This window comes from Dinoponera quadriceps, unplaced genomic scaffold (assembly GCF_001313825.1).
Source record: "Dinoponera quadriceps isolate SergipeBrazil2010 unplaced genomic scaffold, ASM131382v1 scaffold777, whole genome shotgun sequence".
Taxonomy (NCBI): domain Eukaryota; kingdom Metazoa; phylum Arthropoda; class Insecta; order Hymenoptera; family Formicidae; genus Dinoponera; species Dinoponera quadriceps.
Window position 1 is genome coordinate 531,592 of NW_014555488.1, and position 25,306 is coordinate 556,897.

At 35.8% G+C, this 25,306-nt stretch overlaps 3 protein-coding genes and 2 non-coding genes across 9 annotated transcripts in view; 4 read left to right on the plus strand and 1 right to left on the minus strand.

Annotated features, from left to right (window-relative positions):
• Positions 1-227: 227 nt before the first annotated feature.
• Trnae-cuc lies at positions 228-299 on the minus strand. Its single transcript has one exon. It is a non-coding gene; the product is annotated as a tRNA-Glu (tRNA).
• A 619-nt stretch (positions 300-918) lies between these two features.
• Positions 919-990, plus strand: Trnae-cuc. Its single transcript has one exon. It is a non-coding gene; the product is annotated as a tRNA-Glu (tRNA).
• A 2,356-nt stretch (positions 991-3,346) lies between these two features.
• On the plus strand, positions 3,347-16,371 carry LOC106744477 (apoptotic protease-activating factor 1). 2 transcript variants are annotated; one of them, XM_014619299.1, is made up of 14 exons: positions 3,347-3,423; positions 5,182-5,415; positions 5,619-5,793; positions 6,332-6,469; positions 6,548-6,862; positions 6,998-7,236; positions 7,363-7,492; positions 7,602-8,678; positions 9,460-9,515; positions 10,189-10,663; positions 10,750-10,820; positions 11,148-11,502; positions 11,600-12,025; positions 12,115-16,371. In XM_014619299.1, exons 2-14 carry the CDS (start codon positions 5,228-5,230, stop codon positions 12,700-12,702), a joined length of 4,233 nt encoding a protein of 1,410 aa, XP_014474785.1. In that variant the 5' UTR covers positions 3,347-3,423; positions 5,182-5,227; the 3' UTR covers positions 12,703-16,371. The 2 variants fall into 2 exon arrangements, with proteins under 2 accessions (XP_014474785.1, XP_014474786.1); XM_014619300.1 differs by lacking the exons at positions 3,347-3,423; positions 5,619-5,793 and having other exon boundaries at positions 5,348-5,415; positions 6,834-6,862.
• A 2,508-nt stretch (positions 16,372-18,879) lies between these two features.
• On the plus strand, positions 18,880-23,116 carry LOC106744480 (mitochondrial pyruvate carrier 4-like). Its single transcript, XM_014619304.1, has 4 exons — positions 18,880-19,170; positions 20,690-20,730; positions 21,596-21,792; positions 22,176-23,116. The coding sequence occupies exons 1-4, from the start codon at positions 19,086-19,088 to the stop codon at positions 22,237-22,239; spliced, it is 387 nt and encodes a 128-aa protein (XP_014474790.1). The 5' UTR covers positions 18,880-19,085; the 3' UTR covers positions 22,240-23,116.
• Positions 23,117-24,160: 1,044 nt separating this feature from the next.
• LOC106744426 (synapse-associated protein of 47 kDa) overlaps positions 24,161-25,306 on the plus strand; it is a 78,820-nt gene continuing 77,674 nt past the window's right edge. For all 4 annotated transcript variants that reach the window (XM_014619187.1, XM_014619189.1, XM_014619188.1 and 1 more), the window contains exon 1: positions 24,161-24,524. In XM_014619187.1, the coding sequence (XP_014474673.1) occupies positions 24,385-24,524 (140 nt within the window). In that variant the 5' untranslated portion in view covers positions 24,161-24,384. The remainder of the gene's footprint in view (positions 24,525-25,306) is intronic.

Here is a 25,306-nt window from a genome sequence, read left to right on the forward strand (position 1 = left end):
GCAGCGACGAAGTATTGTTGTCACGTGAGAGGTGACTTACGACCGATAAGGGTTAAAAATGGACATAAGACATACAGAAAGAAGGAATCTATCCTATATTTTCACAGGTGTTACATTTAAAAATAATGAATCCTTAATGATATTAATATAATATTCTAATTGTATTCTAGAAAATAACTCTGTTTTTTGTTCCTCGTTGTATAAAAAATATTCCTGGCAAAAAGATATTCCGATACCGGGAATCGAACCCGAGCCTCCTGGGTGAGAGCCAGGTATCCTAGCCACTAGACCATATCGGACATATTATACTACATTGCTACTGTGGCAGATTAATAGAATTAACAATTTATTACTTCATTAATTTATTAAGGCTTTATAAAATATTTTTCGTAAACTAATATATACATCTAAATGAATACGTCTAAATGAATATGTCTAAATAAATACGTTTAAATGAATATGTCTAAATATGTTGAGTCAACTAAAACGTTTGGGTCAACGTTGAATCAACTAAAACAATTTTTTAATTAAACTTAACTTCACTGCATTCGACAGAAATGAATTTATCGATCAAGCAATCACCGGTGTTATTTATGATTACCATTAAAGAAGATAGAAAATTAAGTTGAACTTTATAATTGATCTAATACAATATTAAATTTACATAAACGATAAGACTGTCTTTCACAAAACATTTCTGCTTGATCTTATAGTAAAAATCGTTACATGCTCTCCTAATAATCTTTAAAAAATGTATTCTTCAAATAAGTCTCATAAACATCATAATTTTTTATTTTTATCTACTTTTATCATATCTTTATAGAGTAGCCACGATCTGAGTAATTATCTTTAGAGTTTCCCTTTATTCCATATTTCTCTTGGTATTTCTACTTATTACAATCTGTAAAGCACAATAAGTCCGATATGGTCTAGTGGCTAGGATACCTGGCTCTCACCCAGGAGGCTCGGGTTCGATTCCCGGTATCGGAATATCATTTTGGCAGGAATATTTTTTACACAGGATACTATTTTTTTTTGATACTTCTATTTTTTATATTTTTCCTGAATCTTCACATGTTTGCTTGAAACATTGTTTTAAGAAATATTCATCAACATTATTCTGAATTATTGTAAATAGAAGTTAGTATAGAATTTCCATAATTTAGGCTGAGCATAGACTAGATATTTTTATGCCATTGTGAAGCAAAACTTTGATACAAATACCTGTTGAGGTCCCCGCAAAATCGAGCTATTGAAAGAGAAAAAGAATAAGTATTAGGAAAGGGAAGTATCGGAACAAAAGAATAGCGGAATTGGAGGACACAAAGATGGGAAAGGAAAACTGTGTTAAATCCTACGTCTTAAGACGATTATGTTATGTTAGAATAGAAAAACGATAGAAAAAAATTGTAGTATAATCCGAGATAAAAAGATAAAATTCCTACAAAAATCTTATTACAAACGTTAGAAGAATAATTCTAACTCTCTTTTTTATCGTTAGTCAAGGTAAATCATTTAATATTTCGTTTGAAAATAATTAAAAAAATATGCATCAAATAAAAAAATGTTTCGATTCCTTTGTTTATTTTGCGTATAAAAATATCAGGGGAAGATTATTGAAAAATGAATATTTTTACTTTATATTCTAATATTAGTCAGTTCAAAAAAATATGAAATATCTAATAAAATATTTACTTTTCGATATCATAAAATTTTTGTATATAAAATGGTATGTGAAATCGATCGTTGTAAGAAAAACCTTAAAAAAATGTATTACATTTTACAAATATATCGATGTACCAATGTACAATGATTAATACCAGTAATTCTCTCATATTATTATGTAGAAAACTGTCACACTAATATTATCAAAAAGTGCATACTTTATAAGATATTTCATTTTCATATTGAAAAATATTAGAATAAGAGCAAAATATCTCAAAAAGTATTCACTTTTCGATAATTTTCCGCTAATATTTTTATACGCACAATGACCAGAAGAATCGATATGTGTAAAAAAAAAAACTATATGACTATATAAAGAAATATCATCTAAAAATAATTTAAGATCACAATGTTATATCCCCCTCGAAACTAAACAACTTTTGTTTGAGACATTTTTTCGTTTGATGCATATTTTTTAAGTTATTTTCTCAAATAACATATTAAATGACTCACCTTGTATATCTCTGCAGAAAACAATTGTGGCAGCGGGAAAACAGGCATTATCCTACTACGGTCTTTTCACCACTATCGGATTATCTTCATGAAAGCAGTTTTTGAAAAACAAAGAAAGATTTAACAATACTATACACCACAAAGTGGCATTGTTATATTCAATGTCACGCGTCATGTCACAATGTCATTCAATCATCTTGTGTTTGACAGAACGCGTTGCTAACCGCGCATTATAACCGTTTTTCCCACAAGCTCGTGCTAGAGCGGAAAACTACAGATTTTTAAACTGCGCGGGAAAAAGGTATACACGACTATATGATGACATAGCTATTTTTTGTTTCAGCTTAAGAACGGTTCTAGGACTACGAGGATCATTTAAAAAAGAAATAAATTTCATGTTCTTATTAATACCTCTAATATTATAAGAGATGTGGGAGAAATATTAGATAAAAAATTGAATAGCGATTTACGTTATATATAATGCTATAAAAAGAAATAAACTAAGAAATTAAAGGATAATGGAATAAACGTATTGACGAAAAAATTTGTTTCTTAACTTTCTTGTTGCAAACTTGTGGCTAGTATTTCAAAGACATATTATGAGAAATATGAAATATCATATTTAGCTGAAATAAAAAAATAGCTATATTGTTACGTTCATAAAAAATTCGCACAAATTTTTCAAAATTTAAGTTTATAAATATTAACTTCCATTGTTTCAAATTTTCGCTCGAGTTTTCTCGTTTTTCGCTATCGTTAAATTCATACGTTTGTCTCAATCGAATTGTTTGTTGCCTCTTAAATTTATTTACGTTTCGCGCGTACAAGTTCATTTATGTCTTCAGAGACTTCATTGTCTTCAGAGACTTCATTGTGTCTTATAATTTTATTTAAGTTATAGACAAAGTCAAATAATCGAGGTGTTACGCAGCAAATTTCAATTTATCTTCCTTTCTTCCGTTCAGACGTATCATCTTTTTTTCACTCTACCGTTTGACACTTTCAAATCTTTCAGATTTACTATTTTTCAGGGTAGGGCATAACGAAACGCTATTCGTTATACGCACCTGACTTTATACCAATGCGCATGCGAGTTTCGCCTTCCTCCACCAACTACCCGGTATGTCTGCCAGTCGCTTGTGTGCCGTCCACTCTATAACTCGTGAAACAACGCTGAAGCGATTACTCAGATTTTCGAACAAAGAACGCGTACGTTCGAGAAACATCGCAGGTGAACGTTCAAAGGTAAGAATCTTTCTCATTTTTCTTAATCTTATTTGAAATTCTGTCTTCCGCGCATCTCGCGGCCGTACAAACCGAGATGCTACTTAGACAAAGGTCGATTTTCGGAGTCATCGACCGACGCCACTCTTTACGATACTTCTTTTATTCTCAATATTATACTGACATAATTCACAATATATACGCGGCATTGTAAAGTCGCATGCAGCCGCATCACATTGAACAATCTTCATCGAATAGGTTAAAACGATCGATTCTGTTCAAAATTTCCTGAAAGACATGCTTCACGTCCGCGATTGACATTTTTACAAATAAGAGAAAGAAAAATTTTGTTCGTATTATAATTGAGACAAGACCAATGGTTACCTTCTATAGTCCGCGTCGCGATAAAATTAGCAATTGGGGAATCCCGTTAAGATTTCCTGTTACGGAGTGTCCGTCGAAGTTAATGTTACGAATTTTTGGACGAATAAAATCGGTTCGGATTAAATTTTTAAATCGAATTTTCATTTGGCTCTACTAATAATTCAAAATTATGTATGAGATTGAGGATTGCAATATACTCAAACAACACGTATGTCTAAAAGTTAAAAACGTTTTTTAGACATTTTATTGTTTATTAAAATACGTTTTTACGATGTCTTAGAGTGTCTTTATCTGAGTATTATTAAAAGATAAATGATTCCTGCTTATTTTCTATTTGTGACACTATTTACGCATAAATTTTCCATGAGTTATCTAAACAATCGAATTTTTAGGCAATGCAAATCAACCCTTAATAGTACAATTCATTGCCGATATATTGGTCCAATACTGGTTATATTGTATTAATTGGGAGTATATTAAACGAATGTTGCCCAATATAAAGTCAACCAGATAGTCAAACCTGCAGAAGCAGAATTTGCATAGTATTTGCTATAAATTTTGTTAATAGCTTATGCAAAAATATAATAGGATTTGCTAGCAGAATCTAATAATAGATTAATCTGTTATTATGCTTTGCTAACAAATCCTGTTATATTTTGCTAGTAAGCTATAAAAAAACTGATAGCAGATACTATGTAAAATCTGTTTTTACATGTTTGATTGTCTGGCTGACTTTATATCGGGCAACATTCATTCAATATATTTCCAATATAATCAATATTGGACCAATGTATCGCCAATGAATTGTGCCATTTGGAAAATCACGCATTCCGCGTTTAGTTTTCAATCAAATTTCGAATATTTCGAAAAGTTGGATAGATTATAATAAATTTTCGGAGTCATCTATCGACGTCACTCTTTCGATATTTCTGATTTGACTCTCTGAAAATTTAATCTTGCAATCTGAACTCTGAATTGCGTGATGCGCGCGCGTGCGTACGTTCGTGTTGGTTGACTACCGAAAAATTCAAAACATTTTGATTTAAAGCATATTTTTTTATATTTTATATTCATATTTAAATAAATTATACTAAAGTATAAAATAAAAATGTTATATGGCGAACTTTTTCATTTTGAAAAGCTTATAAAGCAGATTTTAATCACGCTGTTCTATAAAAAAATAAGTTTTAGCGGAAAAAGGATAGCGAAATATTGATAATGATATGTTAGAGCGATATGACAAATTCGTGAGAGAATTTTATTCGAAATGTTTCGCCGCTATTATTTCGAATTGTCGTAGAATAATGTATCGTAATATATTATCATAATTATGAACCTGTAAATATTTTTAAGTGCTGGAATTATCTGTAAACAACGAATATTTATTCATTTTAGATAAAAACCTAAATATTTTCTATGCAATACAAAACTTCAACGCAAAATGGAAAGTTCACACAGAACTATTCTTGAACGCTTACGGAAGAAGATAATTCTCGATTTAGACGTAGATAATGATATTATACGCCCTTTGAAAGCCGAATTTATTTTACACGACAGAGATGTGGAACGCATCAATGCTGGAACTGATAACCAGGCTAAAGCTAGCATTTTGTTGGATATACTTCCAGGGTATTTATTTATTGATATTCGTTACTTAATATTCATACGTATCATTATGTAAATATATACGTTTCTGCTTTTATATCGATGCTATTGTACGCAGTAATAGAAAATAATAATTATATATGTCACCATTCACATTTGCAGTTTGCATTCCGATTTAACCATATAACTTGTAACTAACATAATCAAATTTCAATAACATTTTTAAGATGTGGCCCACGCTCCTTCGATATCTTTCACCAAGCATTAAAACATCATTACGAGTGGCTTAGCGACGCTATAGATGAGTTGCTCAGTAACGACAAAGCAGAAAGAAATGGGGTAGATTGTTGTTACGCAAGCATACCACCCATTTCCCCGCTATCAGTTACTAGAGAAGAAAAGGTATGATTCTCGCCTTTTATGTGATATTAAAATGAGTCACTCAGATCTCATTGATATAGCGGGTAATCATCAATATTCGTGATAAGATAAAACTATGAACCATCGATGTTTATCATATTTTGCTCTCTCTCTCTCTCTCTCTCTCTCTAATATATTATGTACCTCTAATTTTATACTCTATTATTACTGTTTAAATTGATCGAGTTTTTTGTTTCTTAAATAATACAAAGAAAATGAAATTTTTTTGTAATTTGAAATAATCATCGTTGATTCTATGTTGTAAAAACTAATTTGTTATAATAAGCATCGTTGATTCTATGTTGTAAAAACTAATTTGTTATAATAAATAATTTAATTCTTATCTAGTTTAATTGTGTCTCTAAACGCATACGTATGGAAACATAAATCGTGTAAGTTTATGTAGTTCATCTCGTAGCACTGTCACTATATATTCTACCATTTTTGCACTTAATATATTGTAATATATTAAATACTAATATATGAAAGCTGTTTCTTATATAATGCATCGTGTTTGCAGATTATCCAGTTAAAAAATGCTTTGCAGCAATTAAAGCCTGGGGAATATGTTACGTTACATAGTATGAAAGGATTTGGAAAGTCATGTTTAACTGCTCTTACGATGAAAGACATGAAATTAGTGACAAATCTGTTCGCAGTAAGTTTCATGTTGACTACAATGTTTATATAATATTATGCACAACCGTGATCCTCTTTTTTTATTTTCTCATTTAAGTGCCAGGTTTATTGGATCAAATTTGTTTGTGAACGTCCGGTCGACGAAGAAATATTAATTCAATTAAACACGCTATATCACAATGTGAAAAACTTAAAAATCCAAATAGAAGTATTCACTCTGCTGGAAAAAGATTCCTTGATCCGGTTTTTGGAGCATTATTTCAGTAAACCGACCAATCAAAATGCCTTATTAATTTTAGACGACGTTTTCGACAAGAAAATTATCAAAGCTTTTGATTTTAATTGTAAGACATTAGTTCTTACCACCGACATTGATGTTTTAGACGGGAAAAGTATCAAGCAAACAATAAAGGTAACGATATCTATATTCTTCATTCTGCTGTACTTTTGCTTGAGGATATTTATCCCAGAGCACTGAATAAAAAAGCTTCAATAATTTTTTACTATATTGCATACACTAACAAAGTATGTGTTTTTTTTTCCACAGTTGGATGACGGATTTACAGAAGCTGAGACTCTCGGTTTATTCGCTCAAGTGTTGGATATACCTGTAAACAAATTACCCCCAGAAGCAAAGAGTATTCACAGAGAATGCAAGGGAATGCCGTTACTCATAGCTATGTTTGCGGCACACTTTGAACAATTTAAAGAAGACATGGTGGATGGAACGCGTGATAGATGGAAATATTATCTAGAATCTTTGAGAAAAAAGGATCCGAACAACAGGTGAGAATGTTATATAACTAAGTTTCTAACTTATAAAAGGATCCGAACAACAGGTGAGAATGTTATAACTTCTAAATGTTCTATCAGTTATTCACAACACATTGTTATTATCGTATCTTATTACAGAGTAATCAAAAAGTTCTTAGAAAAGCAAGAGATTATTTTTGATATGTGTATTGATCAACTGAAACCAGATTTGAAAGAGCAGTACAAACAACTAGCTATTTTCAATGAAGATGTTAACATAACGCGAAATGTAAGTGTCGACAACATCTATTCGATCGTAACAACGAATCAACACGTATCGTTTCTTAAACGCAAGATACGTTTTCATTTTATATGCGACTGAATAAAACTTTTTCCAGGCGTTACAAATTATCTGGAATCAAAGCATATTCGACGTGGATGAACTGATGCTGGATCTGTGTCACAAATCACTTGCCGCGAAACAATGGAACAAGGACACAAAGAGCTACATTTACGGTGTGCACGATTTACTGTTAAGCCATCTGCGGAAAAAATTAAAGCCGGACGAACTGACACAGTTGCACAAGTCGGTTGTTGAGAAATATCGTAAATACTGCAACAACGATTTCTCAAAGTTACCGAACGACAATTACATATATTCCTACATTGGCCACCATTTGGAACAAGCCAAGTTGTACGAGGATTTCCCGAAACTTTACTTGAACTTTGATTTTATCCAAGCTAAAATAATGCACTCAGGTTTGAGCGATCTATTGCTAGATCTAACGAAATATCGCACGTACATAACGTGTGACAGCAATAAGGAATATGTCTCCGACTTGGAAACATTTCTCCAAGAGCAAGTGAGCGTTATAGCAGAACACAGACGCAAAAAGTGCCTCGATATAATCCAAATCGCGATGAATTCCTTGCACGAAGGTTATATCACCCAAAAGGCAAGAGATCTGGCTACAGAAAGACAAAAATATCTTTATTTATCTCACGATAAAAAGCCCGCGCAAACCAATACGGCGCTCAGCGAGGAGATGTCAACTGAAATATGTATATCATCCTTCACGGACGATCCTAACTTGATTTTAACTGGGTATACCTCAGGCAAAGTAATTTTGTGGAACTGCGAGAACAAACAACAAACTGCCTTCAACAGTCGCAGTAACGAATCTCCCGTTAAAAAGATCGTTGTATCCGAAGATGGTAACGAATTCCTAATATTGACCGACGACGGCGTGGTAAAAATGTTCCATCTATCCTATGATGAACAAGATTATCGATGTTGTACGCGCGTACGTAGTCCCAAGGAGAAGCAAGCGAGTTGGACCGGGTTCTTTACAAACGACAATAATCAGGACGACAGTTTATCGAAATTGTCGATCAACGATGAAATTATATTGGACGTGATATTCGGGAACGAGGATGAATTCATCGCTACATGTACCAACACAGGAGAGATACAGGTACTTAGTATATAATATTATGAATAAATTGTATTAATATTTTATAAATATTTTACTTTTCTTATTACGCCGTGCAATTTTTACGAAGTGAAATAAGTTGCACTTGTTACCATATTATAACTGGATATTAGAAATTGTTACGTTATACAAATTGGCATTGAGCAGATAAAAGCGAGAGTGAGTGTGGTGGCCGAACTCACGTTACAGATGTGCGATATTGCGTGTAACAGTCGGAGAGAAAATATATTGAGAGCGCAAGATTGCTGAGCTAAAAAACGAACCCGAGATTTTTCGCTTACCGGGTGACTGCTCTTACCAACTAAGTGTGCTTTATCTTACAATATAACCTAGAGTGCGCGCGTACGCGTCGCGAACGAATCAAGACCACATGCGCGAAAAAAGCTGGCAAGTGTCATTTGCGGCTAGGTTCGTTGTGACCGTTTTCGTGCTGAAAGTGTCTTTCTATCTTTATTGCTCACTACACATGCTTAAAAAGACAAAATAATGCTTTCAGCACGAAAGCGTCCAAATAAACTTAGCCTGAATAACATAAATCAGGCAGCGTATTTAGAGATCGAAAATGGACAGTGTAATCTTAATTATACGACGCAATGCTATACGTAGTGTTTTTGCGTAGTTATTCCGTTTGTGACAAAAGTGTTTATTTCCGGTTAAAAATGTCAAGCTGGTTGAGAAGAATGCATTTTACCACAAACTCTACAAGACAAATGTTGCAATTTAATATACATAATGATTCTAGCCAAGTGTCTCTTCATTTCAGATATGGGATCTGGATGGTAAAATCATATATAAGATAAATGACAAAAATCTAAAATCGTAAGTACATTTATACTAATATGATATATTATGAATTACACTATATTATGATACACACTAAAAAAACATTTATTTGTGAAATATAAAGTTTATTTCATAGAAATAAACGTTTATTTAAATATGGCGAAACAAAATTGTATTTCTAACAAATAAACCAATAAGAAAATTTAGATACATTTCGTCATATCTCAGACAAATTTTTTTTCTAACCAATAAATATCGAAGAAATGTCATAAAAAACATTTACTTTGTAAAATTTCAGTTTCATTTTCTCAGTATAAAGAGATGCCGAAATCGATTCTCAGTGTAGACTGAGAAACTCATTTAGACTCAAACAAAATGCTTGTTCAGATATAGACAAATAAATATTTCTGTTGTAAGAACCAAAGTTTGGTTCTCTCAAGCGAAAATGAAAAAGATTTTGTTCAGTGAACCCAACCTTTAATTCAGAGAATCAAATTTTGATTCTCACAACCAAAACATTTGTTTATTCATATTCAAGCAAACATTTTGTTTGAGTTAATAGGTTTCTCAATATACATTATCGAGTTTCCTTATCAAGTTCATCAAAGGCTATTCTTAATAGTAATCTAAATACTTAACAGCATTTCCTTCATAATAATAATATATGGTAATGAATGATTATATGTAACTCGCCGTGTATTATTTGCAGCAATTCAATTACAAAAATAGCATTCACTGATAAGGGTATGCTGTTACATGTCATGAATGAATCGAAGGGTTCATTCTGCGTGTACTCCAGAGACAGTACTGTTCACAGCAAATACAATTATGTCAGCTCTTATAATATACATGAGAAACAGGTTATTTATTTCCATAAGGTGCCTTTGCACGATAATTCCTTAATGATCGTGACAACTAAGAGAGCTCTTTATGTAAAGTGGGTGCAAGTGACAAACCAACAGTCAATATGCAACTTTATAAAACAGGAAAGGGCATATGTAGAAAACGATACAGTAACCTATATCTGTGCTGCTATTACCTATGATGGAGAGTTTTTGGTTGTGGCTGATTCTGCTGGTTTTATCAACATATGGCATACAGATGTTGGCCAGCCTATTGCAACATATAAGAATCATGTCACGTCTCTAGATACTTATTGGTTCAAGGATCAAGACTATCATCTTGTGTGTATATTATATTGCTACTAGAATAAATGTAATTCGGATCTGAGTTTATGCTCAGGGTTTAACAAAATTTCTTTGTTTTTCAGATATGCGGAAGCAGAAACAATTTGCTACACAGATGGAAATTGCCAGTGCATATGTCACCAGCATTAGTAAGGTAATATATTATCAGAGATTGCTCCTGCGACCGCGCGTATAATACCTTATAGCTTGTATTAAATCAGTAAAAAAAAATCAGTTCAATCTTCAATAGATGACTATGTACATGTATGTATAGGTAACAATACTGCTAATGTTCGGTTGTTTATTGACAAAGGATCATAGACAATGAAAACAATATTACTTGGTTGATGATTTATTTGTTCCTATTGAATATAACGAAATCAAATTTAATCTAAGAATCGAAAAAATTTTTTAACTAATCCGATATTTCATTTTCTAAATTCTATATTAAATTCTCCCTATTCTCTTTCTATTAAATCAGGAAATCCCTATTTGACGCTATTGTTCAACCTTATGGCAAAGAGGACATTATAGTGAAAGAAAGCTACACGAATCATATGGTAGTATTGCGTGGGGAAACAGAAATAGGAAAATTCACGTATATCTCAACAGTAGGTAAAATATCGAGCGTGAAATTGTTTTGTAATGGAGAAAAAGTGTTGTACACCTTAGAAAAGAAATTTGTGTCGATCAACAACAACAAGCTCATGATATACGATATACAAACTGATAAGTCATTTGCCATTTTCGAATCAAAGAACCACATAGAATTCGATATTTTAAACATTGATGGTAATGATATAATCGTCAGTAGAGATACGGACAACAGTTTGAGGGTATGTAATACTAATTCACGACTCAGATATATGTGAAATTCAATAATAAATCTGATAATTCAACGTACGAATGATCGATGATTCATATTTTTTATAGGTATGGCAAAACCCTAAAGTGACATACTTGATAGATACTACAGGAGGAGGACGAGTTTCATTTATTCACAAACTGAACGATAACTATGTGATAACGATCACGCAGAATGGTACCATATTGATCTGGTTTGTAGATCAACCAATCTGGCTGAGAGGAGACCGAAAAGATATTCCTAGTTCAGCGGATACAAGCATCTCGTTTAGTTGTCTGAGTCATCTGAAAACTTATTTAGCAGTTTTCAAAAAATCGAAGGCAAGGAAATGCATACTGTATCTCATCACCTTCTATGAAAACAAAGATTTAGTGCCACAACGTATAGAAATGGAAGTTTACCTCACTCATAGTTTCGCACAGGAAGTAACCTGTTGCGACATTTCGCAGAATGACCAATATATCGCCGTTGGTCTTGAAACGGGATTAATCTCTGTAAGTTTATTTCACGGTCGTCATAAGTGGTAGGCGCGCAAGTGGTGTATGTTGTGTTCAAACGAATTTAACATCGAATATTCTTCTAGATTTTCGACATACAAGAAAAGAAGGAGATACAACAATTGAGCTTTCATTATAATCCTATCAAGCAATTGTCTTGGGGCCCGATTGCCTTAGAGGCACCGATTCTACTTTCATTAGCGGACGACGAGCTAGCTTGGTGGAACGTTTCTCTAAATAATAAAGTCAACGTGAAGAGAAGAAGTCGAATGGGCATTACTCAGAGCAATAGCACCCCTTCGTTCAATGCAAATAACACATGCCCGATAAAAATGCCTAATAGCCAAAGCTTAAATGCCAGTGTATCTAATTTACAACATAACACGGAATCAAGCGCGGATATGAACAGCGTCGACTTTACATGTACAAATTGGAAGGACAAGGTAAGCAAAGATCCCGAAATACCAGCATTGCTAGCGGCCGTTGAACTGTCACACTGTCGGACCGAAAAAGTATGCATCTCCCCGGATTTCACTAAATTCGTCATGGTTGATATTTACGGGTCCGTAAGTACATTTCAACCATTTCAACCATTATTCAAACATAATACTTGCAAGTCCGTAAATACACTTCAACTGTTTAGCAAACTTGATAAAAAATGCGATCTATTATAAAGGCTGTGTATAGCATTAATTTGAATGCAATTCTTCGGAATGTGCAATTATACATGTGATAAAAGATTGCTTTACGCAGCAGAATAAATATAATTTCCATGTGGATTTTAAATCACATGTAAACATTTGTACATATGATAATATTATCGTTGAAGAAAACGAAAAAAATAAAAGATCATCATATAAGATAGTGAAGCATGGATCACATTAAGATACACGTTATCTTCATGGGATAATAATATCATAACGCGAGTTACCACATGTTACCGCGTACGATAAAATGTGTACATATTTAGGTACATATATTCCTGTTTTATACTTTGACTATGTATGATACTGCCACTTGCATTTATCAAAAAATTCAGACTCGTTTTACTATATATATACATATTTACGAAAAATAATAAACCAATTTTGACACGCATTTTTATCATGAATTTCAAGTCGAATTTTTAGCCAATACAAGAACAAGGAACAAACGAGAATGCTTTCTATAAATACATGAGTTCCTTGTGTAAATCTTTTATATAGAATATCCCAGTTCTCATAAGAGTTCAATTAATATGATAGTTTCCTATAAATTCAAATAACAAAAATTCCAACATAGAATGTCGATATATAACAATTAGTAAATTAGTAAACTATTATAGCCTCAACATTCTATGTTAGGATTTTCGTCTCTATTTGTACCTAAGAAACTATCATATCAATTAAAATCGCGAAAACTGAAACACCCCATATGTTTGTGCCATTTGTAAAACCTATAGAAAAATTTCTCTAGTTGCCAAATATACATATATAATAGATATATTTCCATGATTATGGAAACGATTGTGTTTAAAATAATTTTTGGTAAATGCTACATTTTTATACTTTCCCCTATGTATTATTTTATATTTAAGAATATATTATACTTTAATTATGTATTACTAGTTAGCATAGTTTTATCTCGATATTAGTAGAATGTACAAGGGTGAACATATGTAGATTACTGATGTCATTTATGGTATCTCCGATCTTCATATATGTTATCAAGGAAATGATCCTGCATAACAAAGTTTTAGTTGGAGATCATTGCTTTTTAAAGTTATGAACAAAAAAGTTTGAAAAACGTAACATTTATTCTCAATCTTGAATGATATAATTTAATGTAAGAATGACGATATACAAGTGATCATGGGGGAGGAGTTTCGCCCCGCCCTGCTAGTTAATTTAACGTAACCTAACCCAAACTTATTTCCTCATGAATAAAAGTTGTATCCAATATTATGATATCTCATCTCTTCATCGAATCATGAATTGTTATATATATGAAGAGATATGTGTTATGAAGAGAGAGTTATATTTGTATAGAGAGGTGTGTCAAAGGTCGCATCAGTATTTTACATATTTTATTTTTTATTTGATAACTTGAATATGTTTCTTTTCATTTGTAGACATTTACATTAACGAACATTCATCAAAGATGTGTTCGTTAATGTAAATGTAATGTATACTTTATTAAGGTAATTATATATCGTTAATTTAACCGTTTGACTGCTAAGCGATTCTGGCGAGAACGTTCGAAAACTGCGGGACATATTTTGACTTGATATTGTCAAATAAAACACTCTCATTTAGACAAATATCAATCAATTTTAATAATTCTTTTCGTATTATAAAGAAACAATATTAATTGTGAATGTGAATAAGAAAAAATAAACATTAAATTGTTTTTTTCTTTGAAAATTAAAATTTATAAAAAGATAACTTAAAGTTTATTGATCTTCTCTTATGATCAGCACGTAAAGGATCATTTTGATTAGGGGAAGATCACTGACTCTTACATGAAAAATTTATGTATAACAACTATGTTTTGCCGCATAAATAGCGTGAAGGCCTTTTTTGCAACAAGCGCAAATAAGGCGGGATCGCTTGATCCCGCTCCTTCTGTTGCTACACACCGTACATTGTCGTAAGTTACGTCCCGGTAATTTTTCAAGCGCAAATTTTTTGGTTGATGAAGATGGTTGTGTTGACACGCTATTTTTATGATTCATCCACTCCTTTTCGATATCGTCAATAATTTTCGATGTAAATTTGAGCCGGTTCATTTTTTTTCCGGTAGTGTTGGAAACATACAAAATATAAGAGTTCAGCACCATTCTTCCAAATATGTTGATATGATGAATTATAATAATGCTATCATCACTAGTGGTGTCTGTTCTTTCACCATCCTCAGAATCACTAGCAGTCGAATCAACGTCCAAAATAAGAGCCCGTGACATGGTTATTTTTTAAAAATAATATATAAAAACGGTAAAAAGTTATTTTAGAATGCACTCGTTACCTACTTTACAAAGTACGCGTGAGGTCAGACTACGTTCACACCCACGGAGCAACAAAGATACACTGAAACTCGCAGCGCAAAAGCGCTGCGTCGCGGTTTTCGAGACAAATGAACGCAGCGCTTTTGCGCCGCGTAGCAGTCAAACGGTTAATGATGACTGTTGGTCGTTGGAAATTTGTAAATATTTTCTGTGACACACACACACACACACACACACACACACACACACACACTTATTATTACTCTTTCTAATATATTAATATTATGCAACATTTATACGTAAAAGATAGAATGATACATGACAATATGTAAATATATCATGCAAAAATGGTAAAAAAAAAATTATAAGATAACGGAACAATGTAGTTCATGGATTATATATAAACGCACACATGTACATTTCATTTCTTTTTTGCGTAATTAATTACGATTATCGCAACTTTATTAATGGCTCGTTACCTTTTTTAACAAACCGATATGTTCCTTTATATGTACGTGTGTGTGTATATTATATTGTAAACTAAATGATGTGTATGACTTGCATAATATGCAACAATTTTGTCTTAATAACCGTTTATTTTATAACATAGTGGCAGTATTTCTTTATATCGTTAATTTTTAAGCATTGATTTTTGTACCAGTGTTTCTCTCGGTGTTGTATTAAAAACATTGCGAGAAAAAAGACTGATGAGCATGACAGTTTCTAAATTTTACTAGATTCATTTTTCAGTTAAATATTGTTGTCATGTATATTGTAATATGATAAGTCAATGATGTAATAATTTGCGCGATAAATTATGGAAAAAATGTCGTAAATTCGACGTGCATGTGCCTTATGGATATGTACAATATGTCTAAAAGGACAAGTTAATTATATAAATATGCGATTATGTAAATAAATTTCCGCATATATATATACTTATATTCACGCGATTCTGTTGTCATGTCTAAGCATTTATAACTAATGGTTTCTTTGGTGCGAATCACAATCAAACCGCATCTAATTCAACATGTACTGATGCTGATAGAGTAAGCCTCATTTGTTTATTTTGACATGTACTGATGCTGATAGAGTAAGCCTCGTTTGTTTATTTTGACATGTACCGATGTTTATCGACACAAGTAATAAGTGATTAGATACGAGACTTTTTTCCAGTTTAACGAAATCTATCGTTGCGAATATATCTAGAAATAAGTGATTGAAACGATTGAACGTAGTCAAATATTCTGACTCTGAGCTCAATTCTATCTTTTTTTATTTCATTTTATTATGCGTAAACAATTTATTATACGTATACTTTATAATTTTTATATTTTAATAACTGTTATAAAAGCGTACCAAAAAAAGATATCAATAAAAAGTTCTACGCGAAAACAGGATACTTTTTTTATATATGTCATCTCTCCCTTTCTCTTTCCGATACCGATACGTGTGCTTTAATTATAAGTCATCTAAATTGTATAGGAATATTACAATTTTCCCCTCATGTAAGATGTATAAAGAGAATTTATTAGAAATATTTCAGAAATATTTATTAGAAATATTTTAATCAATATCAAGAGTGACTCTCACTATGAGAAGACTGCTTTTTGAAACGTAATCCGGAAAGCGTAGTGTGGATATATATCAATACGGAACAAACACATTTGGTGTTTTATTAATAGACAATTGTGACTGTCGTAAACGACTTGGCGAGCATCCCGAGTATCCGATTGGGAACTCTCGGCCAATGTCAGTATTCTTCTGCAAGGTCGCTCATTCAAGTACCGGTATACCAGTATATATGACTAAATATAACTCAATTCATATCGCATAATAAATCGAGACGAATCATGTCACAGGGCAATTCGAATTAATAGGTCTGTTCTTTTTCGCTGAACTTGTACACTTATAAAACTTAAAAAAAGATATATACAGTCAAGAATTGGGGAAAGAAAGAAGAGAAAAGAGAATACAAGCTACTGCAGTTCAGCCAAAAGAACAAAAATATCTACTATGAACTTTAAGACATTATCATTAGTTTTTTGCTTCAAATTAGTGCACGGGAAGTGCGCGGAGGTAACTGATACGATAAAACACCTTGTCTGAAACAAAAAATCAACAAAAAGAAAAATAACTGCCTCAAAGCTTATATTGATCTGATTCGCCTCGGTCTATCCTAATTCATAATTGAAATTATATTTACTGAGAAGAAAAATATTATTTACATTTCCTACCGTTTCATATAGAGCTTTTCATTTGTTTCACAATAAAAAATTTATTCTGTGCGATAATAGTATTATTCGTGTAAAATGAGCCGCTTCGGTGATTAAAAAAAAGACTATTTGTGATGTATTTAAATATATCCATGTTGTGTAAATAGTATGACAATTTTTCAATTTGTGTACTTACCGCCCAAATTTCCCATCGATTAGCTTCTACCTGTGAGATTAGTTTCGCCGTGTACCTCCGCTGCCAACTTTTCATTTTGGAACAGCACTGCATTGCAGGTCGCCGCATCGCCGATATCATTGTTCAATAAAAAATGTTCAATCTAAAACGTATCGCTGTTAACAGTTATCAACGCGACGCGATATTTCACTCAGCACTCCTGACGTTCTTTCGCGGCGCTCGACGATATTTTGCTACGACGAACGTGCCTCTTACTTAACTTCAGCACTTCCGGCGACAACTCACGTGAGATTCGCTTTTAACGAGCCAAAAATATAAACGGCAGCGGTTTGAATAGCGAACCGTCACTACGCAATGAACGATAACTGATTCGGCATTCCCGACAGACGATTACGCGAGACGACCAATCCCAATGATTATTTGACGATGTTCGTCACGACAATGTGCGAAACTTACGGTACTCCCGACGACAATTTAAACACGAGGCTCACCTTGGACGAGGCGAGAAATACGGAGCAGCGATTTCGAAACCGCACCATGATTCTCCCTGGAACTGACGGAAGCGCGTAACGGTTGAGTTACTCGAAATATCGCGTTACGCGCGGCACTTCACTCGGCACTTCCAACGGTCATTTCTGCGATATGCCCATTTTGGAAGTCATTGGCGATATTTCGCTACCACAGTCGCACGAAACTTATTTTCGGCTCTCCCGGCGACGATCCACGCGCGAGATTCGCTTCGGTAAGCCGAAAATATAAAGGATAACGATTCGCCGTAATATGACGAATGTGTGTTACTTCGTCCGACACCCTCGTCCGAAGTCGTTACGCGAAATGAACACTTTCCGGGATTATTCAACGATATTTCATCATCACAACGCAAGAGGCTCACTTACCGCATTCCCGGCGACAGTTCAGGGGCGAGACTCACCCTCGATAGGCGAAATAAACGGTAGGTACGAAACGACTTTTCGAACATGACGTACCGCTATGCGCCATGTCGTAACCGACTACACCGAATTGAATATGTCGCGATTGAGTTTCTCGAAATATATCGAAATCACCATTGCACCGTGTTCCTGCGCACACTTCTTCTTATAGTGACTCGTACATTAATTGTAAATCTCGTTATTCAAGACACTTATGTTCAAGAGTGTGGCTATTATGTAGAGTTACTTAGTATAGAGCCACTCGAACGCGTTTCATTGGACAGCATTGTTGTTACCGACTATCTTACGACCAATCCGTATAAATGTCCGAATATCTTATAATCCTTATAACGTGATATAAAGTCAAATTCAGTGAATTAATACCGTATCATGCAGATTAATTTTCCAAGTACCGACAATCGTCGGTAAAGCCGGTGATTTCAGTAACGTCCCGCGGCTGCGCGTACGATGTCGCGCAACATTCCGAGAGAACAGCTCCACCAACGATTCCCTAGTCGTGACTCGTAGAGTCGCTAGCTGTACGGCGGGAAGAGAAGAAGCGATCGGGGGGAATCAACCAACCGCTTTTGAGCGTCGCGACCGTCGCATTTCACATTTCTCAGTTGCAGCGCGCGGATCGTTGCACCGGTGCGCCCGCCTACCAGTCAGTTTTCCGCGATCATTTGATTTGCGATCGTTCGCGAGTGAAGGGGTCGAAAATTAATGAGCGACGATGTCGGTAATCTACAAGAATTCGATGAACGCCATCGGCAAATTCGTGCCCGAGAAGCTGCAGCCTCTTTGGAAACATCCAGCTGGTCAGTAAAGTGGTTGGTCGATCGTCACGTCCGGCTGTGCCACGGAAGGTGGCACGTGCGTAGATTAATCGTACGCGCGTGTGTTGAGTGATGCGCTCGAGAAAAATGAGAAGAAAATGCATACATGGCGAATGACCTGCGTATTTGTTGTTTAAACAACGCTTCCTTATCCGAGAAATCGTACTTAAATCATCTGATATGTATCGATCTTTTTCATTTATTTTATCTTTGTTTATTTTTTTTTATCACCGAGACGATGATTCTTTCGCGTCTCTTTAAATAACGCCCGCTTTTGGAACAACGGGTCAATTGATGTCGACATGCTTAATTTTCCTTTCAAGACACCATGACGCGTTAGACGCACACGCGCGGACGTTGCTCCATTCACTTATCTCGTCATCCGCCGCTCCCTTATCGACCAGTGACGCAGTAGTTTTTTAATCACATTCCGTGGTCGTTATCAAGTTGGTCATAAGAATCGGTGACACGCGAACGACAACATTTTAATCCTTACGATGCAGTTCCTTCAAGGTCTTCGCGTTTCCAAGTCTCGTTGAACTACTTTTCGAAATAATAAGAATCGCATTGTGCGTCTAATTTCCATAAATTTACTCCCCCCCCCTTTCCCCCCATTATCGCTCCTACATTCGTTAGTCTTGTTGCGCGAATTTCATTAACTTTGTATGACGTTATCGATCTCATTCGAAAACACTTAACGACTTGTACCAGGTGAGTCTATAAATTTATTCGCATTTATTACACAGGTACCTTCGTCGTGATCAATTTCTACGATATAGATGGAATAAAAAGAACATTTCGGTAAGAATAGACTATTGTCACGATGAAAAATATTTGTGATTCAACGAGAAAAAATCAATCATCTGTATTTGTAACAATTATTGTTACTTGTTTTATTTTAAGATTTCTCAGAGACACAACCCGATGTCATCGTCGACTAACGTCGGGTTGTCCTATTTTCTATAATGTGGCTATTCAAAGTATCAGGCTCCAAAACGAACGTACCTTCACCGAATTATAATGTGAATGGAAAGAAGGTTGCGCTCGGTTTTGTGTCTGTGGTCCAAAATTGCTCTAATGAATTTACTCGACCTGTTAAAGCGGAAGTACAGGGAAATATATATATAAAAAGAAAGAGAAAAAGAGTAGAAAATCGTGGGGATGTAGCGCGGCGGTCAGCAAGCATTAAAAACTGTGCTGACGCATTGATCACTGTATTGTCTACGATAAAACCCTGGCAACATTTTACTCTCGAGCGGTATGTAAATACCCGCCAGCGAATTTAATCCGTCGCGAGGTTGTGGCGTAAGAGACCAGTATATTTTTATGTATTTTGTATAAAAACACCCTGAGAATCGGTTTATTCGCGGAACGTTGAGCATTTTTAAAGAATCGTGAAAACAAAAGACGAGAACAAGTTGAGTAATGCGCGAATTATACGTTATGTTACAACATGCTTCTTCACAATTTACATCGTCTGCAATGTGTATCTTTTTTATAGGTCCGCAAACCATCTTCTTTTGGGCACCGGCCTTCAAATGGGTTAGTAATAATCTTCTTTTATCGATACTACCGACCGACCTATTGTAGTATTCCGATAGATTAAACTAAGCGGGGTTACAACATGAATTGAAAAGGTCCGGAATATTTAATCGAGTCGACATGAGCGCAGCTTTAAATTGTTATCTCTCATGATAAATATTTCCAACCACGCTTGTGCGTTATTTGTATTTTTCTTTCGATCTCCAAATACAATTCCTATTTGCCCGATTCATCCTCGTCGATGCTCTGTCACATGATTGAATAACACGATATTACGTATGCGGCACATTGCTGATACACAAACCAATTTTGCCTCAAGGTAGTCACTACGTAATGTATGTTGGCAAACGAACGCGCGCTACAGAAATATTTCGAACGCTATTCATATTCATTTCGTATTATATACGATTCCTTCGTAACTGTGACTTCACAATAATTACAGCAGAAATGTATACACGCGTTTTTATTTTTAACGAAAATATCTCGTTCTTTGTAAAAATCTTGGATATCATAAAACAGGCATGGGAACAACTCACTCCCTTTTCTCACTTTTTTCTTATTTGATTTGAACTTTTTCGAAAATAAACCCCGGTCGCAAGATATGTTCAATAACTAGCTTCTTTAAAAACAAAATAAAAAATTCAAAAACAATAGAAAATAATAATGATTCTGATGACATAATGTCCGTAAAGTGAAAAATTGCGATTTTATTTGTAAGTTCTTTTTATCAAGTTTATCAGAAAGACAGATAACAATTGTCATGAGCATATTTGACTTGAAAGAGTGAATATACCGCGTTATAATGCCTTTTTTTTCACGCCGAGGAAAAATCTACTTTATATCATATCCTCTGTGCAATTTGCAGGGGCTCGTAATCGCCGGTCTCGGTGATTTGCAGAGGCCAGCGCACAAAATCTCCATCAGCCAGTCTTGCGCCTTGGGCATCACCGGATTGATCTGGACGAGATATTCCTTAGCCATCATACCGCAAAATTGGAATCTCTTTAGCGTGAATCTATTCGTCGCGTGTACAGCCATATATCAAGTATCAAGAGCCTTGATGTAATTATCTCTATGTGACTTCTGAAAGAATTTGATAAGTTTCGTTTGACAAACGCACACATTTACGTTTCAAAAGTTTTAAATTTCTACAAGCACCATTTCTACGGCATATCTTTTCTATTTCTTTTATATTCAGAAAAAATCTGAAGTAAATACGAATTCCCAGTTATCTTTATAGACGTTACTACGAAACTTCTATCAGTATCAGTGATATTAGTTAAGTAAATGAATGTGCCAACTTTTCCTGTTTTTCTCGATCGCGCATACGTTACTTCTTGCATTATTTATATCGTTTAATCTCACAGGGCATTGCATTTCTAATGCGATTATTATCAACTGCTTTACGTAGACTTTGACCTCACTGTATTAATATTTGTTTCCAGGTACCAACGTCAGCAAGCTGCTCTGGAAGCATCAAAGGTGACCTCGTCAGATCCAGTTCACTGACGATAATCCATGGTGGTACACATTCCTAGGGGACGAAATTTAAAATATATAATTCATCGCTACTTCGCGTCTCAATGAGACGTTTGTGTCTTATCAATTAGCACGTTGGGAACGAATCGTTTAGTAACGCGACGTCTAGCGTATCTGACCAATGTATCTTAATTGCGATCGAGACGATCGTGAGACAGACTAGTTGTTAAACTTACCAACTAATTTCAATTTCTTCAGAAACGTGAAGAAGACATGGTACAGTTGTATTATTTGTTTTGTTGTTATTGTATTATGCGTTTGATCTGTCGACGATTCTACGCTATAGACGAGTAATATGTATCCCTGAACGAAGGGTACTCGTAATGGCAAACGTTCTCATTCATCACAGGACAAGTTGAAAAAGACGTCATGAGGTTTTTACGCAATGTTTACGTTTTGGGCTTTCTGTGCCAAACTGTGATACGTGTGACATACGGTGTTTCATCGTAACGTCTTTTTGTCGATTCTCCGTGCGATAAACAAATACGCTCTATGCTGTAACGATTACAATACGATTGAGTAAAATATGTGAAACACGAGACGATAAGTCGGTAGAGGACATAACGGGCACTGGATTCGCGTGTACCGTATTGGATACCGTTGCACGTTGTTTATCGTTGTTACGACTTGTATATAACATTAACTTAACATACACCTTCAGTTGTCACGCGCCACGTGCGTTCTACCTCGTATTATAACGATGCTCACGGTGCTTCCGCACGACATATCGGCGTCACGCGACACCTCGGAAGAGCGGACAAATGTACAAAGCGTATACTTTATTCGATAATTGTTGTAACTGCCTCGCTCTGTGGTCGGTTGAAATAAAGTACGGATATTTTTAATATCGCTGCGTCGTGAAGTGAAATAATCTGATGCCGACGTGACAATAGCCGCATGCGAATTTTTCGACGTGTTTAACAGCTAGCCAGTTAACGGTAAGTTAACGGTAAGTTATTAGGCGACCAAATATGACTGCTAGTTTGGCTGTTGCAACATGGTTTCTTAAGTATGGAAAGGAACGCTCGATATCGCGCTTTAATATAGAAGCCAATACTAATAATCAACGTCCACTTATATGGTTCACAACTGTTAAGTACAAAGATATTTCGTGTCGCCAAATGGAAAACGCGAGGTAATTCGATTAGTGAACTTCATTGAGTTTCCGCGAATCGACGATCTTTATCGTATCATTATTTGACGATCGTGGATATCTCGGCGATACGATAGAGATCCCGTCGAGTGCGGGTACAGTTGTTAAGCTTGGGATTTATGTTATCGAATAAAATCGTTTCCTATAAAATCCGAGCTATCTCGATTGCTAGCAATGGTGCCATCGTTCGTTTTACGTCGAGGGAAAAGAGAAAAAATATCTGCACACGCGTCTATTTATAAAACGGAAGCCTATTTTTACGTTGATAAACTTCTGGCTCAGGTTAGATACTATCGATGCATCATTAGTCGTTTTTAACCCCGAAAATATTTGCCATCTTTTATCGTTTTATTTTTAGAAGATACTATGCATTTTTCCTTCCCTCTCTCTCGCGCTCTTTTTCTCTCTTCTTGCCTATCCATAAAGAGAAAAATATATTCACCGTCTTTTCCTCACAATAGACACCTCAATCGCAGCTTCGAATCAATCATCTAAAGGATCGATATCCATTATTCGGCGAATCGTCGCACGTTTTTTCGCAAATATCATCTCATCGTCGTCGTCTCTCTCTCTCGCTCACAACATAATTTATACCCGGAGAGAGCAGGCGGCGCTCGTCGCGTCGTGGAGCGTGCAATCGATGCTCGCGACGCAATAACTCGCCGGTCGACCGCGCAAGGCCACGGCGGCGGTAGCGTCGCGGCAGCTGCGCTATGAGAGTTGCGCGTGTGCACGTGCGACATACGCAGTCTGTGGTAGCGCTGTCGCGAGGACGGACGAGATAACTCAGTATTCGTCGTCACTTCGGTCCCGCGAGGGCTTCGTGACGGTCGTGCTCGATTTCACGACTGTACGAAAGCGAGGAACGTCATTCGGCCGAAAGAGGGAGTGAGAGGAAAAGAGAGAAAGAGAAGAAGGAAGAGTACCGCATCCAGCGAGCTTGCCACACCGTACGTCTCACGATGTTTTCCGGCCTGACGAATCAGGTGTCCAATTGGATGGGCAAGAAGCCCGAGAACGGCGGCGAATTGCCTGCCGAGCCCAAAGCCGCGTCCCCGGAAGCCGAGATCGGCGGTGATCTCGAGAAAAAGAACAATACCAGGTACGTGCGCCATCGTACTGCGTTCTGCCCGTAACCTGTCACACGTCGTGCTCGCGACAGCCCGATATATCCGTCCGTTGATCCGCGCTTGTGCGCGTCCCTCTTTCGCTCTGTTATCGTTCTCGGAGGCTTCGTGTGATAATGCGTAGTTGTGCACACTGTCACCGATTCGCCGCGGAATCGTGCGTGCGCGCTCGCGCCGTATGTCATGACGTTAGCCGCGAGTCGCGCACGGCTTACGCGAAATCGATCCCGTTGCCGGATACTGCGTTCGATACTTCGTGCGATGCATACGTCACTCCAAACGTCGATGGCGAGGATTTGAGAGATCGGTAGGTCTATTCGCAAGTCGATTTGCAACGAGGTCGCAATATTATATGTCCGGAAAGGGAAGCGAGAACGGCGTGTCGCGCTACGTCCGCCGCGGATAAACACGACGGTGTCACTTCGCGTGTTTACAGCGTCCGAAGTCCGAGCGAGGTGACCCCCCTCTGAGTCGGATCGGACTATCGTGAACGAAACAATGGCGGTTTCGTTCTGCGCTTGATAGATCGCGGAAGTCGCGGTACGCGGGCGTCGTCGTTCTCCCCTTCCGGAATCTTCAATCGAGACACGCACATTCAGATGTTATTCAGCACGTAATTTTTTTTCCTTCCTTTTCGCTCGTTCTCTCTCTCTCTCTCTCAGTCAATGTTTACACGCCACGCCGCCGTTTAAAAGCAGCGGCACAATCTCCTCCTCGCCGGATGCATTTTCGAGATTAGATCAATAACGTCCGACTT

Bases quoted from the DNA above. Each gene is read 5' to 3' on its own strand.
- LOC106744477 (XM_014619299.1), top strand. From the start codon at position 5,228: ATGGAAAGTTCACACAGAACTATTCTTGAACGCTTACGGAAGAAGATA. The intron at 5,416-5,618 runs GTATTTATTTAT...AACATTTTTAAG, and splicing joins TTGTTGGATATACTTCCAGG to ATGTGGCCCACGCTCCTTCG. The intron at 8,679-9,459 runs GTACTTAGTATA...TCTTCATTTCAG, and splicing joins CCAACACAGGAGAGATACAG to ATATGGGATCTGGATGGTAA.
- LOC106744480 (XM_014619304.1), top strand. From the start codon at position 19,086: ATGTCGGTAATCTACAAGAATTCGATGAACGCCATCGGCAAATTCGTG. The intron at 19,171-20,689 runs GTCAGTAAAGTG...TCTTTTTTATAG, and splicing joins TCTTTGGAAACATCCAGCTG to GTCCGCAAACCATCTTCTTT. The intron at 20,731-21,595 runs GTTAGTAATAAT...TGCAATTTGCAG, and splicing joins GGGCACCGGCCTTCAAATGG to GGGCTCGTAATCGCCGGTCT.